This window comes from Centroberyx affinis, unplaced genomic scaffold (genome assembly GCF_046629955.1).
Source record: "Centroberyx affinis isolate AG114_WGS23_722 - 3 ecotype Tasmania unplaced genomic scaffold, CSIRO-AGI_Caff_v1 ptg002873l_1, whole genome shotgun sequence".
Taxonomy (NCBI): domain Eukaryota; kingdom Metazoa; phylum Chordata; class Actinopteri; order Beryciformes; family Berycidae; genus Centroberyx; species Centroberyx affinis.
Window position 1 is genome coordinate 111,943 of NW_027281006.1, and position 15,918 is coordinate 127,860.

General features: G+C 38.4%; 1 protein-coding gene across 1 annotated transcript; it reads left to right on the forward strand.

The window, feature by feature from the left end:
- The first annotated feature begins 3,338 nt into the window (after positions 1-3,338).
- On the forward strand, positions 3,339-12,365 carry LOC139658349 (BOLA class I histocompatibility antigen, alpha chain BL3-7-like). Its single transcript, XM_071536456.1, has 8 exons — positions 3,339-3,497; positions 4,908-5,174; positions 7,402-7,680; positions 8,476-8,781; positions 9,429-9,527; positions 9,817-9,834; positions 10,047-10,119; positions 10,574-12,365. The coding sequence occupies exons 1-7, from the start codon at positions 3,449-3,451 to the stop codon at positions 10,094-10,096; spliced, it is 1,068 nt and encodes a 355-aa protein (XP_071392557.1). The 5' UTR covers positions 3,339-3,448; the 3' UTR covers positions 10,097-10,119; positions 10,574-12,365.
- The last annotated feature ends 3,553 nt before the right edge of the window (positions 12,366-15,918 follow it).

The window sequence follows — 15,918 nt, forward strand, 5'->3', positions numbered from 1 at the left end:
CCGAGAGACAAAATCTCATCAAAGGGGGTCCGTGGCCCAAATGCGTACTAAATTAGTGGTCCTTGATATGAAAAAGGTTGAGAATCACTGCTGTAGACCATGGCGTCCTTACAGATAGACTGAAGCAGTGGGATGGTCTATCAGAGTCCGCCCTAGGTTAGCTCTCTTCATGCTTGACTGACAGGAAATTGGTTGTGTCCATTGATGGCTATGTGTCTTCACAGTCCTTGATCATGTGTGGTGCCACAAAGAAAGTTATAGGACAACTACAAAATTGGTCAAATTTGCATTAATTTACTCACCAAAGAAGAATATTTCTGGTTGTTTTCTCTTGGTTCATCATATAAGTTGTTTTTCTGCATTTGTGCTTCACCCCTGCCTCCATACTGTATTGTTGCTACTATTAAATGCAGGTTGTTTTTTTTCTTAACTGAGTGCCAGTCAGAACTGGCAGCAGCATCACTGTACAGGTAAATCCTCCTCTGTAGGAGTAACAACATCAGCAGAGTACTGATGCTGCTGTACAGCTGTTTCTGCAGAGCTTTTGTGGAGAGGGATTACTACAGCAGCTACCAGAGACCAAACACATGATGAGAGAACAAACAGAGAGGACACTTCCTTTACCATGCTGACAGACACAGCATTTTGGTTTGTCAATTCATGAACAATATCTTGTGCGTTTCAGTTTATAATTAGCTATGAATTGATCAATGATGTCCTTTCTTCACTGGTGAGTTTATAAATCTCACAAAAGGAGTTTGACTTTGGTTCAGTTCAGTTCTCCTGGATGCTGCTGTGGCTCAACGCTCTGCTCTGTCATTGTAAAGCCGTTCAAATCTCTATAAAGGTGTGGAAATGATCTCCAATCTGTACAGCTTTTTGAATGGGTATTAGAGCAAGAAGTTTTCATTTAGAATAGTTGTTTTTTAAGTTTTCAATTTGGTGAACTGGGTTTTTTTTCTTCTTTTCTAGGAAATTACAGCAGTTAGATATTGTGTGTAGATGTTTTAATGAATAATGCTGAATTTGATTTAAAATCCAGTGTTGTAAACTGTTCATGTGCTAGAACAATGTTACACACTTTCTGTTAGAGAAAATTCTTTCTGGAGCTGCTTTTAGCTTTTCTTTCATTGCTTTTTTTTGTGGCTTTTATTTATTTTCCTTGTTCCTTTGGGATCTGATCTGTTCTGCTTCATTCCAGTTTGAATTTCTATGAATATGTGTTTGTGTGTATATGTGTGTGTGTGTGTGTGTGTGTGAGAGAGAGAGAGAGAGAGAGAGAGAGAGAGAGAAAGAGAGAGTGTGTGTGTGTGTGTGTGTGTGTGTGTGTGTGTGAGAGAGAGAGAGAGAGAGAGAGAGTGAGAGAGAAAGAATGTGTGTGTGTGTGAGAGAGAGAGAGAGGGAGAGAGAGAAAGAGAGTGTGTGTGTGTGTATGCGTGCAAGAGGGTGTGTGTGTGTGTGTGTACAAAATAGGGTTTTATTAATGAATAAAATGTTTCTTAAAACCTAATTCAGAGTTGTTTTTCTGCTTATTTGTGTGTTGTGTATTTGTGGATCATAGTTTTATAACCTAAAAAGGATTGTTCATGCATTCATATGACAAAGAATATCATGCAGAAGGTCTTTTTTATATTTCAGTAGATAGTGGGTCCATAAAAGAACACCAAATTAACCTTCTGGTACCTTGATGAATACACAAACACTTCCAGGGACCCGAGTCACAGATTATAATGATCATTTATCAGGTTGATAATTTAGAGACCGACAGAAAGTCACGTGACATCCTCATCAGGTCATTTCTCAGTTCAGAGGGAGATACATAATCTGTCCAGAGGGGGCGCTGTGACACTGCTGATGCCTCTGTAATGTAAACTCAATGAGAAACTTTTTTTTTTTTTTTTTTTTACAACATTCAGACATTGTAGATTTACTATTTAAAAATGACAAACAAACTTAAAAAATACATAAAATTGAAAAACAAGGACAGCATTAATCCAAATTAGATACATTGTGAAATAGCTTGTTGTAATAATTAACAGTAGAGACACTTTTCTCACTAGTTACATATTCAAGAGACTGTATTAATCAAAAACACATTGAAATTTGGGGAAGGATCTAGAAAATTTAGACTTGTGGATGTGAAATTTACCAATCAGTATCATGAGATTAATTATGAAGTTCACTGAGTTCACACTGCTTTCAAAATACGAACTGAAATCTTTACATTTAATTTCAATGGAGCCTCCAGTATTCCTTAAAACATTCCCTCCATCTCACTCCAGAACATGAACAGAGTGTGAACAACTAACTCAGTGATAAAACAGACTCTCACAACACTTACTCACAGTCACAGAAAAAGAGACTTTCTCTACAGAGATTAGTGAGATTATTATCACATTACTATCACATTAATACTCTGTGCTCATCCCTCCCTGTGACGAGAACCGCTGCAGTTTGAGAACAACATCGTCTGTAGACAACGCCGGTCAGGTTAAGGGGATTTTCATTCATAAATATCGATATGTTGAATTGTTTCAAGGCTAAACCCGCTGAGGAAAACCGTGTGTTTTACTGTTTGAACTCAGAGCCTAGTCCAGTGTTAAAGGCCTTCTTGGCCCTGTAACAGATCTGCAGTGTGTTTTGATCAGGAGCCGGTCAAAGTGAAAGCCGGGCCGGTCCAGAACAGGACTGATGCTGATGTTGATGCTTCTGTGTTTTGGTGTTTGTGTTCTCAGTGGAACATGTTGGAGGTGATGAGGAACCAAGACTCAAGCTCTGACTGACACTCAGCAGCTAAATGGAAAATACAACCAGCCTCTCTGGATATTAATGAACTCTGTCAACACAAACTGAAACATGAGACATCAGCAGACTGGTGAACAATGATCCCACCTTCTGATTTCAACTAAATCAAATGAGCAGGCAAAGATTTTAGCTTTGAAACGAGTCAAACCTCTTGATAAAGCAACAACTGATAGGTAATCAATCATTATAATCCAACAGATTTTAAATAGCTGCTTTAACGTTTGTTTAGTTTCTTTAATATTTAAAACCACATTTTTTCCATCTTTTCTCCCTGGCTCATATATCTTTACCAGGCATTTCTCTATTCTATATGATCACTCTAGGGAATATAAATTGCTTGTAATCTTATTTGTCTAGAAATCTATTCAGCTAGACTCTATCGCTCTGCTTCAGTTTAGTTTCACTTTCAACTAACAACCTAAATTCTTCAATTTAGCCTAGTAACCCATGACGTAACAGCCTTTTCTGAATTTCCATTGGTCAGAATGTGTCTCTTGTACAGCCCCGTTGTGACTGTGAGGCTTTTAGACTGACTGAGTCTCCTGATCCAGACATTAGAGAAGGAGACGATCTGCGGACCGGAGGCAAAGTTTCAACCAGCGGACCATTTATTCATTTTCTTTAGCTACTACAACAAAACAAGATGAAGGAGTTTATTCTGTTGCTGCTCTTCTGTCACGTTGCATCTCCAGGTAAGATCACATTTAAAATATTAAACATGTAGTTGTTATAACTGCAGTTTGATTTAGTTACTGCGTAGGCTGATATCACATTAAGCTGCATTATATTCACATCTGGCTTTCTTTGTTAAATTAGTGTTGGTTAAGTCGTGAATAAGTTTTGATTTAATCTTCGTATTATAGCTAATTAAAAGGGAGAATGGATGTGTATGTATATTAGAATTTTTTTTTTCTATAGGCTATAGCGTGTTGATTCAATTAATAAATTATCACACTCTTTAGACGCATCACTCAGCTTACTTTAATATTATTTCATCAGACAATGTGTTCACTTACCACTAGCTTAGTTAGATCCTCAGTATTTTTTATTTATTTATTTATGTTTTCTAAACCAACAAAAGCCATTTGAGGGCGCTGTGTCCATAGATATTAATGTCAGCGGAACCCAAGCAGCTTCCTTCTATACTGATAATCACCAATATGATGAATTTAATGTGAATAAATAATACAATTAACATAATTGTCAAAATTACATGATATTTTGACATTATTTCAAATATATTACTGAAAGCTGCCGACTCTATTTTATACTTAGATATAAAAACATCACCTGGATATGTTGGGAATATTAGATCACACTGATAGTGATGCAATAAAAACATGCAAAATGTAAAATGCAATCCATTTTTTTTTATCAGTATGCTAGGTGAGTTTAAATTTCAGGCGAATATCTTAGTGGTCAGAATATGTCTAATATTAATATATCTCTGTTATTAATATGTCAGAATATGTCTATGTAATGTCTGGCATACTAATAATTGATACTTCTTGTGTATTAATGAAGGATTTAGATGTAAATATCTGTAGGAACACCAAACGTAAAAGTAGATGAGTTTCAGCCCAGAATTTGAAAAAAAGAAAATGACCCTTGCTCTGCCAAAATGGCGACAGGCATGAAATTAAAGCACATTATGGATTACTATCAAAATCATTCGTGACGTTAAGAAAATAAATTTGTTTTTGCGGACAGGATAAACTGTGTTTTTGAAATAATGACTAATGAATTTCAAGATTATATTACATGACATTTTCCAAAAAATGTGATAGTGGATTGGATTGAAATAACCTTAAATTTCTGGCAAGTATAAATCCTGTGTGTCTGTGTGAATGAATACTAACCCTTTATAAAAATTAATGAAAACTGTCCATATATTACTCTTTCCTCAAGACACAGTTGTTTTTATTTATTTATTTATTTGTTTATTTATTTATTGTCCCATATTTATTGAACAGAAATTGAAATTCTCTGTTGTGCTCGGGGAATTGACAAGCGATCACACATTGTTAGTATAAAAATGAATTTAAAAAAAAATGTATAATTCAGAAACCTGAGTTCCTTACTTTTAACTGTTTGTCCCACAGTGACTCACTCCCTGAAGTATTTCTACACTGCATCCTCTGGAGTCCCAAACTTCCCAGAGTTTGTGGCTGTTGGGTTGGTTGATGAAGTTCAGATGGTTCACTATGACAGCAACACCAAGAGAGCAGAACCCAAACAGGACTGGATGAAGGAGGCAACAGCAGGAGATCCACAGTACTGGGACAGGAACACTGGGGGGTTGATTAATGCCCAGCAGGTCCGCAAAGTCGACATTGAGACTGTGAAGGGCCGTTTTAACCAAACTGGAGGTTTGTTTATGTTTCACTTTCTACTGCTGAAATGTTTTTCATCCTGGTTTATTGTAAAGTATAGAGATGTAGCTTCCATCACACACACACACACACACACACACACACACACACACGCACACACACACTTACTCTCTTTCCCTCTCTCACATACACAAGCAGAGACACACACTCTCTCTCTCATACATGGACAAAACACACACAACCTCTCTCTCTCTCTCTCTCTCTCTCTCTCTCTCTCTCACACACACACACACACACACACACACACAGACATACAGTCACATTTAAAACAGAACATTCTATCAGACTCTAATGTACAGTAACTCTACTGTCATTCAGCATAAACAGTGTTGAAAACATTCACACAGCTGTCAGTGTTAAATTCAACTGACAGAGATGCAGCACATATGAGTGTGTAGTGTTATACTGTGCACACACACATATGGGTGCAAACACACACACACACACACACACACACACACACACACACACATCATAGGTCAGCCTTCACCCATCAACAGTGTTTTATTCACACAGATTCAACTGTTTGATACTGAGGGTTTTCTTCATTCACACACCTGACTGAAACACACAGTCAGACTCAACACACACATTACTAAGACTGAGACTACTGGATGCTAGTCTGCTGTACTGATACAGTGTTTCTGTCCATCCCATAATAACCAACAGAGATTATTAACAGTTTATCTCCACTAGATCAGATTAGAATAACTCTACTGAACTGCCCACAGTGAGTCGCTCCATAATAACTCTACTGTAGAAACCTGTTTATCACAACAGGTTCACAACACACAGCTGATAGAATAACATTACTGGCTGGTTTCTCAAACTACGGTGCTGGACTGTAAACTGGACACAGGCTGCTTCTGCTGGGTCCCATATGACAGTTAGCAGCATGTTTTAATAAACCTGCTGACAGGACAAGATGTTAAATTTCTCATCCAGGTCACAGGTTGAAAAAGTTTAACACCCAACTCTACTGTGTCCATCCCATAATAAATATATAGTAGAACTACAGATTATATTATATTAACTCTACTCTACTGACCACAGTGTGTTGGTCCATCCCATAATAAATCTCCAGCAGTAGAAACACATTAGATGATAATAACTCTACTGACCACAGTGTGTTGGTCCATCCCATAATAAATCTCCAGCAGTAGAAACACATTGGATGATAATAACTCTACTGACCACAGTGTGTTGGTCCATCCCATAATAAATCTCCAGCAGTAGAAACACATTAGATCATAATAACTCTACTGACCACAGTGTGTTGGTCCATCCCATAATAAATCTCCAGCAGTAGAAACACATTGGATGATAATAACTCTACTGACCACAGTGTGTTGGTCCATCCCATAATAAATCTCCAGCAGTAGAAACACATTAGATGATAATAACTCTACTGACCACAGTGTGTTGGTCCGTCCCAGTAGGCGGCACCAAGCCAACATCTGCAGGTGGAAATAGTTGTTGATTGTATGGAATGATTGATGGATGGATGGACCAATCAGGACAGACAGACTGCCTCCCAGTCTCCATAATGGTCCTGCTGGTCTCTGCCTTATTCTGACCAGTTGTAGTAACACACTACTGAACAGACTCACTGTCCTGGCTGACCAGGTCTAGCCTAGTGACTAATCCTAGGCTGAAACTCTCCTTCAGTGGAAGCTTCTAGACCAGCCTCAGGACAGTCTAGTGAGCTTCTGTAGTTTCTCCTAGGAAGAGGATATTGTGGGACTGATCCACTGGCTGCAGGGTTTCAGTGGATGTGATGTTAACTCCAGGACCAGGTTCAGTGTGTGTCTGCTAGTCAGGACTCCACCTCAGTGTGTGTGTGTGTGTGTGTGTGTGTGTGTGTGTTCCTTCAGCTCACATGAAGCCTCTACCTTCAACAGTGTAGATAAACTGTCTGTTGGTCTCTGTGGTAAAGAGAGGATACTGACTGTGTTAGGATCTCACTCTGTTTTACAGCAGTCTCTGCCTCTCTGTCTCTCTCTGAGCCGTCCACACTGTCCACATTATGTTTGGCTGTGAGCGGCTTCCATCCAGCCAGTAACAGCAGTAGGTGTAGATCCTCTGTTTTGGTGTCTGTGGATCAGTGTGTCTCTGTGGTGAAGATGTGATCAACAACTGATAGCTGACTGTGCTAGGATCTCAGTCTGTTTTACTTCAGTCTCTGTCTCTGTCTCTCTCTCAGGTGTCCACATTTTCCAGAACATGTATGGCTGTGAATGGGATGATGTGACTGGAGAAGTTAATGGAAACTATCAGTTTGGCTATGATGGAGAAGACTTCATAGCATTGGACCTGAAGACACTGACATGGACCGCGCCAAATTCACAGGCTGTCATCACCAAACAGAAGTGGGATAATGAGAAAGCTAGATTCGCATACTTACAGAACTACTTCACCAAGGAGTGCATTGATTGGCTGAAGAAGTATGTGGACTATGGGAAGAGCACTCTGCAGAGAACAGGTAGAGTCACATGACCTGATGTAGTTTCATGAACACAACAACGTTCATCTGTCTCTTCTGTTTCTAATGTACAGTAACATTACAGTGAATATGAACCAACATATAGAGACCCACTGTACATGTAACTGTAATGATTTTTGAGTTTACACACATCTGTTTTTTGTCTTTCTGTCCCTCTCTCTCTCGCCCTCCCCCTCTCTCTTTTTCCTTTTTCTCTTTTTCCCTCTCCCTTTCTCTACCTCTCTCTCTCCCTCTTTGTCTCTCTCTTTCTCTCACTCTCCCCGTTTCTGTCTGGTCTCCATCTCACTCTCTCTCCCTTTCTCTCTCCCTCCCCCCTCTCTCCCCCTCTTTCTCCTCGTCTCTCTTTTTCTCTCCCTCTCTCTCTCCCACCCCTCCCTCTATCACCATCTCTCTGTCTCGCCCCCCCTTTCTCTCCCTCTTCCCAACATCCCTCTCTTTCTCTTTCCCTCTCTCCCCCCTTTCCTACCTCTCCCTCTCTTTTTCTCTCTCCCTCTCTCCTCCCCTCCCCCTCTCACCATCTCTCTCTGTCTCTCACCCACTCTCCCTCTTCATCCCCCACCACTCCCCCATTCTCTCTCCACTCCTCCCTCTTTCTCTCCTTCTCTCTCTCCTCCTGCCTCCCTCTCTCTCCCACTCTCTCTCTTACTTCCTCCCTCCCTCCTCCCCCCCGTCCCGTTTCTCCCAAACACTCACCCCCTCTCTCCACTCCTTCCTCTCTCTGTCTCCCTCACTTTCTCCCTCCATCTTTCTCTCCCTCTCTCTCTCTCTCTCCAGTGCGTCCCTCTGTGTCTCTCCTCCAGAAGACTCACTCCTCTCCAGTCAGCTGCCACGCTACAGGTTTCTACCCTGACAGAGTCATGTTGTTCTGGAGGAGAGATGGAGAGGAGCTTCAGGACCACATGGACAAGGGAGAGATCCTCCCCAACCAAGATGGAACCTTCCAGATGAGCGTTCAGCTGGACGTTTCATCAGTCAAACCTGAAGACTGGGGGAAGTACGAGTGTGTGTTTCAGCTCTCTGGTGTCAAGAAAGACATCGTCACCAAACTGGACCCAGCAGTGATCAAGACCAACAACCCGGGTAAGACTGGGATCAGAGCTGATGGAGGAGGAGAGACACATTTAGTTTACTTCTTACACCTAACAGTTCATGTGTTTTGTTTCTGGTGTTCTGTACTGGACCGTTTCTCTCCTTGTTGTGGTTTTGTTGTCATTTTGTTTTCTGTCATCCAGTTCAGTTTGGTTTTTGGAAGTCATCTTGATTTTTTTTTTTTGCTTCTTTAGAAATCAGAAATTGTTAGGTGACGTTTTTATCAGTTTTATATATCCAAATGAGCATATTCAATTAAACTTCTCACCAGATTTTTTATATGGTTCCTATTTAGTTCCAGTTCCAGTTTCTCATGCAGTGTAGTTTCTATGTACTGTATGGTGTTCCCTGATAGCTCCATAGTTTACTCCTCCTTGGGGGTAAATTTGGGCTCAGTATTGTTTACCATCCCACCATCTGGTCAACCAGACAGTTTCTAACTCCATGAGAATATTGAAGGCAACCAAACCTGCCGGTCGGTTCACTAAAACACATTAGGTGTCTCTCTTGTTTGTCTGATTCACATGACCTCCTCTCTATACTTAAAATACTGAAGTGGAACAAAAACATAATCTGATCCATCCAGTGTTATGTGACAAAGTCTGAATGCTCTGTTTTGGTTCCATGTTCTCCTTCAGGGATCAGTACTGCTCTTGTCATTGGAGTCGTTGCAGGACTGCTGCTCCTCCTGGCAATCTGCATCGCTGGAGTCTTCATCTGGAGAAGGAACAATAATGGTGAGGGACGCAGAGTTTTCTACTCCTCATAAAGATATTTTTACTCCTCTAGCATAGGATTTAGCATACATGCTTGTGGCGGTTTTAGTGTTATTGTTCCATAACTTCATATTTTATGTGTGGTGCTTCTGGTAATGCAACGGCCATAAAATGTATATATCACCTTAATAGAAATGACATATCTAATAATAGTGATTCATACATGTAACATAATTGTGTGTTTCATTTCATATATCTTAATTTGTAATCTGCCACTGAGTAATAATGTAACCTCTTGTCTGTATTTCAGGGTTCAAACCTGCTAACAGTAAGTTTTCCTTTGATTGTTTTTGGCATCTACTGTACTGTAATGTGTAATATTTGGATCTGTTGCTTGCATGGTTTGTACTTATAAAGGACATGGCAGAATTAAGGCCAGGCATTAGTAATCAATCACTAATCTCTCATGTCCAGTTCTGTTTCTTACATTATTGCTGTTCTTTTCAAGTTAAATTATTTTACTTTGTCGACTTTTTGTAGCTTCGGAGACTTCGTCTACTGAATGTGTTCCTACTAACACACCGCAGTGAGTGCCTCATCATGTGAGAACACAGTGAGTATGTTAAATAAAGGTTTAATAAAAAAAAAAAAAGTTAACTATTCTGTGCAGATGTGCATGTACATGACTACTGTACTGAATATTATTTGTGCATACTCACAAATATATAAGCAGATATTCTGTCTTTCCTAAATCATTGATTTCCTTGAGACGAAAACACAATTTAGAGTTTTAATCCACATCCAGCTGCTGGTGAGGATTCAAAAAGCCTTTCTGATAAAACATTTTCTCACTCAGTGTTTCAGTATAATTACAGAAAACAGTTGGCGTTGAGTTTTTATCCTAATTCTGATGCACAAAAAAGCACATTGCATCACTCTATATCTAAATGTTATCTTTTGATGCATAAATTAATATCCCATACAATATGAAAGCAAATAGTCTGCACAGTGTGAACAATAATAAGTTCAATATTTCACCTTGTCTGTCTGTTAATCTGTCTTGACAGGCGACCAGTGGAGATAAGAAGAGGATGGTGAACTCCAGTAAATTACAGGCATCAAGATAAATTGCAGCAGTTGTTTCTAATTTGCAACAAAAGTGCACATTAACAAAACTTGTTTTATTGAAATTTGAGATTTAAAATTTGCATTGATTTACTCACCAAAAAAGAATTTGAGCAACTGGAGCCAGAAGAGACGCTGTCACTCTCACCCTTCCATCTATAAACTGGGAATAAGTGGGTTATTAATCATTCATAAATCATTATAATCATGGTTGGGGAGTTTCAGATTACAAAAAAATTCAGTAATCCGGTGCACATACAGAAAAAAACAGTAACATCATACATACTTAAATAGCTGATTACTTATTGGGTTATTAAGACACAAAATTGAAAAGAAAAAGCATTTTCTTCATAAAAATACAGAGATAATTTTACAAACATGACTGGATTCTATTAAGAAAACGACCTCAATCCTGATTCTAAACTCTGTAAGACAGGTGTCAATTCTTAACTAAACATCTGTTATACCTTTATAAATTCAATTCATATTCTTAATGAGAGGGATGGATGTACTAATTGATTATGAATTCATTTACAAATGTTAGCTCATACTGTCAATACTCATTCCTCTTAACAGAAACCCTCCTAAACCATTTACAACTTACAGAAATTTTTACTGTAAAATGAGATTTCCACCATTTAGTTCCTGTGATAAAATGTCAGCTCACATAAAAGTAAAACACATTAGGGCGACTATTGAGGTTTTTAAGATCTCTGCTCACAAAATAGCAACTTTTTGCTTATGGAAAAATCTGCTTTTGGAAAAACTTGGCAATGAGTTTAAGGGGAGGAATGTGAGACACAAATGGTTTGATTGGGTTTTGATTTCTAGGTTTGAGTATTCATGTAACACAAATCCACAATAGTTAAACATATAGTGTGATTTTATTGTAAAGGTTTTCCCTGGGAATTATCCCATGCTGGAATTTCAAGTTGATAATACAGTTGCATGCACACACACACACACACACACACACACACACACACACACACCCACACACACACACACACACACGCACACACTGAGGTGGAGTCCTGACTAGCAGGCACACATTGAACCTGATCCTGGAGTTAACATCACATCCACTGAAACCCTGCAGCCAGTGGGGACACACACACACACACACACACACACACACACACACACACACACAGACACGTGCCCACACACACACACAGACACGTGCCCACACACAAACACACCCAGTGCTTATTTGGCCAAAAAGAAGTCAGTCTAAGATTGATTTTCCAGTTATGTAAATATTTTGATGATATATTTCTTTTATGCAAAGTGTGGTAAAAGCTACAGCTCTTGTTGAATTGTATTCTCCCACCCAAAAATCAAGTCTAAGAAAGAATAATTAATTTGTACATTTGATGTTTTGCTGAATTAAGGGAGAATTTATTGCTTCATTTCTGTCATTTAAACATTTTGATGTATCTTAATTTAAAGTAGGTTGGGATGTGGGAGTTTTCCTCTTTTTAAGTTTCTAAACACATAGATAATGAATAGGAATGCTTAAGGTATGTTTTGATTTTTGATTACTTAAATGAATTTAGGGATGTGGTAGTTTTGCTCTTTGTTGAGTTTCTGAACATGTAGAGAATGAATAGGGATGCTCAGAATATGTTCTGGTTTGGATTACTGAAATGAATGTCAAATTCAGCTGCACTGCTGATTCATTCCTTTTGTACTGCTGTTTGATTTTCAATAAAGTCCCAATAGTCCAAAAGTCTGGTGTTTTGTTATGAGTTTTATTCACAAGTATCATTTTCCTTATATATCTGTGACTGTAGTTAATATGAATATTGCATGAGAACCCACTGTTGCCACTGAGATTTAATGAGTGTGGTTCCTGGTTCCTGACATGAATTTGTTCAATTATAAAGACTATGAATGACACAAAAAAAAAAAAACTGGGTAAACTGTGATACACTATTGATTCCTTTTAACTTAAAATTACATTTGTTCTACACCTTTTATGAAAGCAGTTCTCACACTCAAGTGGCCTGGTTTGTAAACCCGAGTGTGAAAAACAAAAATCGACTCAACCGTATTGTGGAAGTGGCAAACAGCATGAATGACAGCAGATTACGGGTCCTACACAAAATTGAGATGATCATAGACCGGCCCAGTTACTCACTGAGGGGAAAATCCGAGCCACGCCCTTCAGGCTGCAACCACAAACTAAATCAAACAGACTGAATTTCTATTTATTCCATGTGCCCTAACCTGTTTAGTGTAACAGATAGACTTTCCACCCCATATGCTCTTTCTCCTGGTCATTTAATCTGCAGCCTTTTCATTTAAATGTGTCTTTTATCAATACGTGTTGTGGTGTATGTCTTGCTGTAAGCCACATTTTCTAGTAAGGAGAATACAGTCTTGAAATTGCACAAATGTCAACATATTTTAGTCCACCAGTTCTGACCCAGGACCGAGAACTAGCACATCAGATTTATTCAGATCTGACAGACTCGGCAGGTCTTAGATCAGCTCTCCTTCACACTGCACACATTCAGGCCCAGGCTGGCGCTGTGGTTTTCCCCTGAGAAGAACCTGTCACACTGAATCCTGCCTGGCAACCAATGACATCACTAATGTTAGATGTGTTATATTGTGTTTATATTGTGTTTAAGATGATGCATCTAAAGGTGATTTCTCAAATTCCCTCACTCCACCAGGTCCTTTATGATAACTAGATGTGCATATATTTAACAACAATGTACAATGTGCTGTAAGTTATACATTATTATATTATTACAGTGTACATTTTACACTGTTCCCCTACTATAAAATCCCCTGTGGCTGTAATTTTTTTTCCACATTGTTTTTAGACAGCTTTGGGGCTTTTTTTTTTTTTATTTTGAGACAACTGTCCTATATTTGAAGGAACAACTGAATAGGAAACTCAGCTGTTAATTGTAGTTCTGTCTACTTTTAATCAAGCCAGGTAACTTCAGCAGGCCTTCAGTGAAAAAGTTAGAAAAAAATGTGCTTAACATTTGCCTTATTCCAGTGTAGTAGCCTGTTTATTAACCAATGGAAAGTGTTGGAAGTACATGATTATACCGTGTTAGTACTTTGAATTTGAAATACTGAGTTAGTACTTTGAAAGCACTTTGAAATCACCCTATGTTGATAAGTCCTGTAGAAATAAACTTGCCTTGCCTTACTGTGTTAATACAGCTAGCTGCATGCTGCCCAAAGTTCTCACAACGTTATCACATTTCATTCAGCGCTGATGAAGTGTTGTTGTGATCATGTAATACTTTCCCAGAGGTTAATACACAGGTTAGTACACTGGAATAAAGCCAATGTGAAGTGTGACACAAAATAGACCCAGACAGACCTATGAGGGTGAAGCTGACTGACTTGTTTCTCCTGGGGAAAACCTGTGGTGCCGAGTTCTGCATGGAAACAGATGACATCACAGCTGTCGCCTTTACAGTTCCCTTCACATCCTGTCGTTGTGATGAAAACCAAGTTTGTGTTGTTTTGTATTGTATTACAAACTATTTTTGCCCTGCTTTAGGCTTCTCTAAAATTGTAATAGTAATTTATATACTTCCAGTCAAAAGTCTGGACACATCACCTGATTGAATGTTCTATGTTTTTCATTCTCTTAAACCTATTTTGATCTAAAGCAGTGGTTCTCAACATGGGGTCCGGGGACCACCAGGGGTCCTTGAGGGGGTTCCAGGGGGTCCCCAGCAAATTAATGTATTGTTAAACTTCACTATTATTTCATTTACAAGAAGTTAACACCATTAGAGAATGTAGAAGAATGATTATTTTGATTATAGTTTCACTGTTATCTCTCTACCTACAATACTGATAGACAAAATCATCAAATCTAGCAATAAAATGATTTCAGATTTGGGTCCGAGAGACAAAATCTCATCAAATGGGTGTCCATGGCCCTAATGTGGACTCAATTAGCGGTCCTTAATATGAAAAAGGTTGAGAATCACTGATCTAAAGGCTTATGCTTAGATGTTTGAAATGTGTTTCTTAGACAAATATAAACAGTGAAGTTGATCCTATGTATGAATTTCTTTCCAACGCCTACTTTAAATAATCTAAAATATAAGATAGTTTTGATTTAAATCACTTTTTTGGTCACTGCATAATTCCATTTCTGATATTTCATAGTTTTGATGTCTTTACTATTATTTTGATGTCTTCACTATTATTTGTCTATTAGTCTAAAATGGAAAATAGTAAAAATAAAGAAAATGTGGTGTGTCCAAAGTTTTTACTGATGCATAGTATGCATAATAGTATATGGGATGTACAAATACAAAAGTACTATTCATATAATAATAATAATGTCATATTTCAACGCTAGAGGTTCACAAGCTTTTTCATGTCATGGTGCCCCTGGTAGATGCACATCAGTCATTCTGAGAAGATTTTAGTTGTTGGATATACAGTAATTTGGTGCAGAACTGATTAACTGTTTATACTGAAGGTGGGGAGATGATAGTGGAGAGAGTGAAACCTCTGATCAGAACAGTCAATCCTATAACATTTTGTCACTGTCCTCATTTTGTGTGTGTGACCCCGTGGAAACCCCCTGAAAGACCTCTTGGGGGCCCCTGGACCACACTTTGGGAACCACTGGCTTATGTATACACAGCATAAGAATATTAAAACCCAGTTTCTTGAGGGTTAATGTTAACTTCATGCTCAGTATGAGTGAGGTAAGTTACCAGGAATTTGGTAGCTATGGCAATGACACCGAACAGGTTTGGGAAACATTTTTGATGGTTGTTAGTTTGGAGCGGAGCAGATTGTTCGATAAGGTTTGGTACTTCCTGTTAGCCTTTCTTTGTGGTCACATTTCACCAGCAGCATTAATAAACCAAAGGTTGCAACAATCAGGTGACACACCTAAAACATTTCTACCAGTTTTATATGTATATATACTGTATATACAGTATATATATATATATATATATATATATATATATTAGAACATTTAACACTATTATTTTGAACATATCTTATTCTAAATCATGCCCCTTCTCCTGTAATTAAAGGTGATTGATAGTAATCAGGGATAAGGACCTGATGAACTGGAATATTCAGTTTAAATTTTACATATTCCCATTCAAACTTTAAAATATTTTTTCCTGGTGGCTGCAATGCTTTGCTTTTTTCCAGATAAGGAATTACATTCATCTCATCTGTGTCACACTACCTCGCTCTTATAAATTTTGTACCTGACACTTTATATCATAAAGCAACATCAGTCCAAGCTAATCATTACAGGACAGAGCGG

What these genes read in the sequence shown, in the direction of transcription:
- LOC139658349 (XM_071536456.1), top strand. Translation starts at nt 3,449, where the DNA reads ATGAAGGAGTTTATTCTGTTGCTGCTCTTCTGTCACGTTGCATCTCCA. An exon ending in CTGTCACGTTGCATCTCCAG is followed by an intron (nt 3,498 to 4,907) that starts GTAAGATCACAT and finishes TTTGTCCCACAG; the next exon opens with TGACTCACTCCCTGAAGTAT. An exon ending in GATCAAGACCAACAACCCGG is followed by an intron (nt 8,782 to 9,428) that starts GTAAGACTGGGA and finishes GTTCTCCTTCAG; the next exon opens with GGATCAGTACTGCTCTTGTC.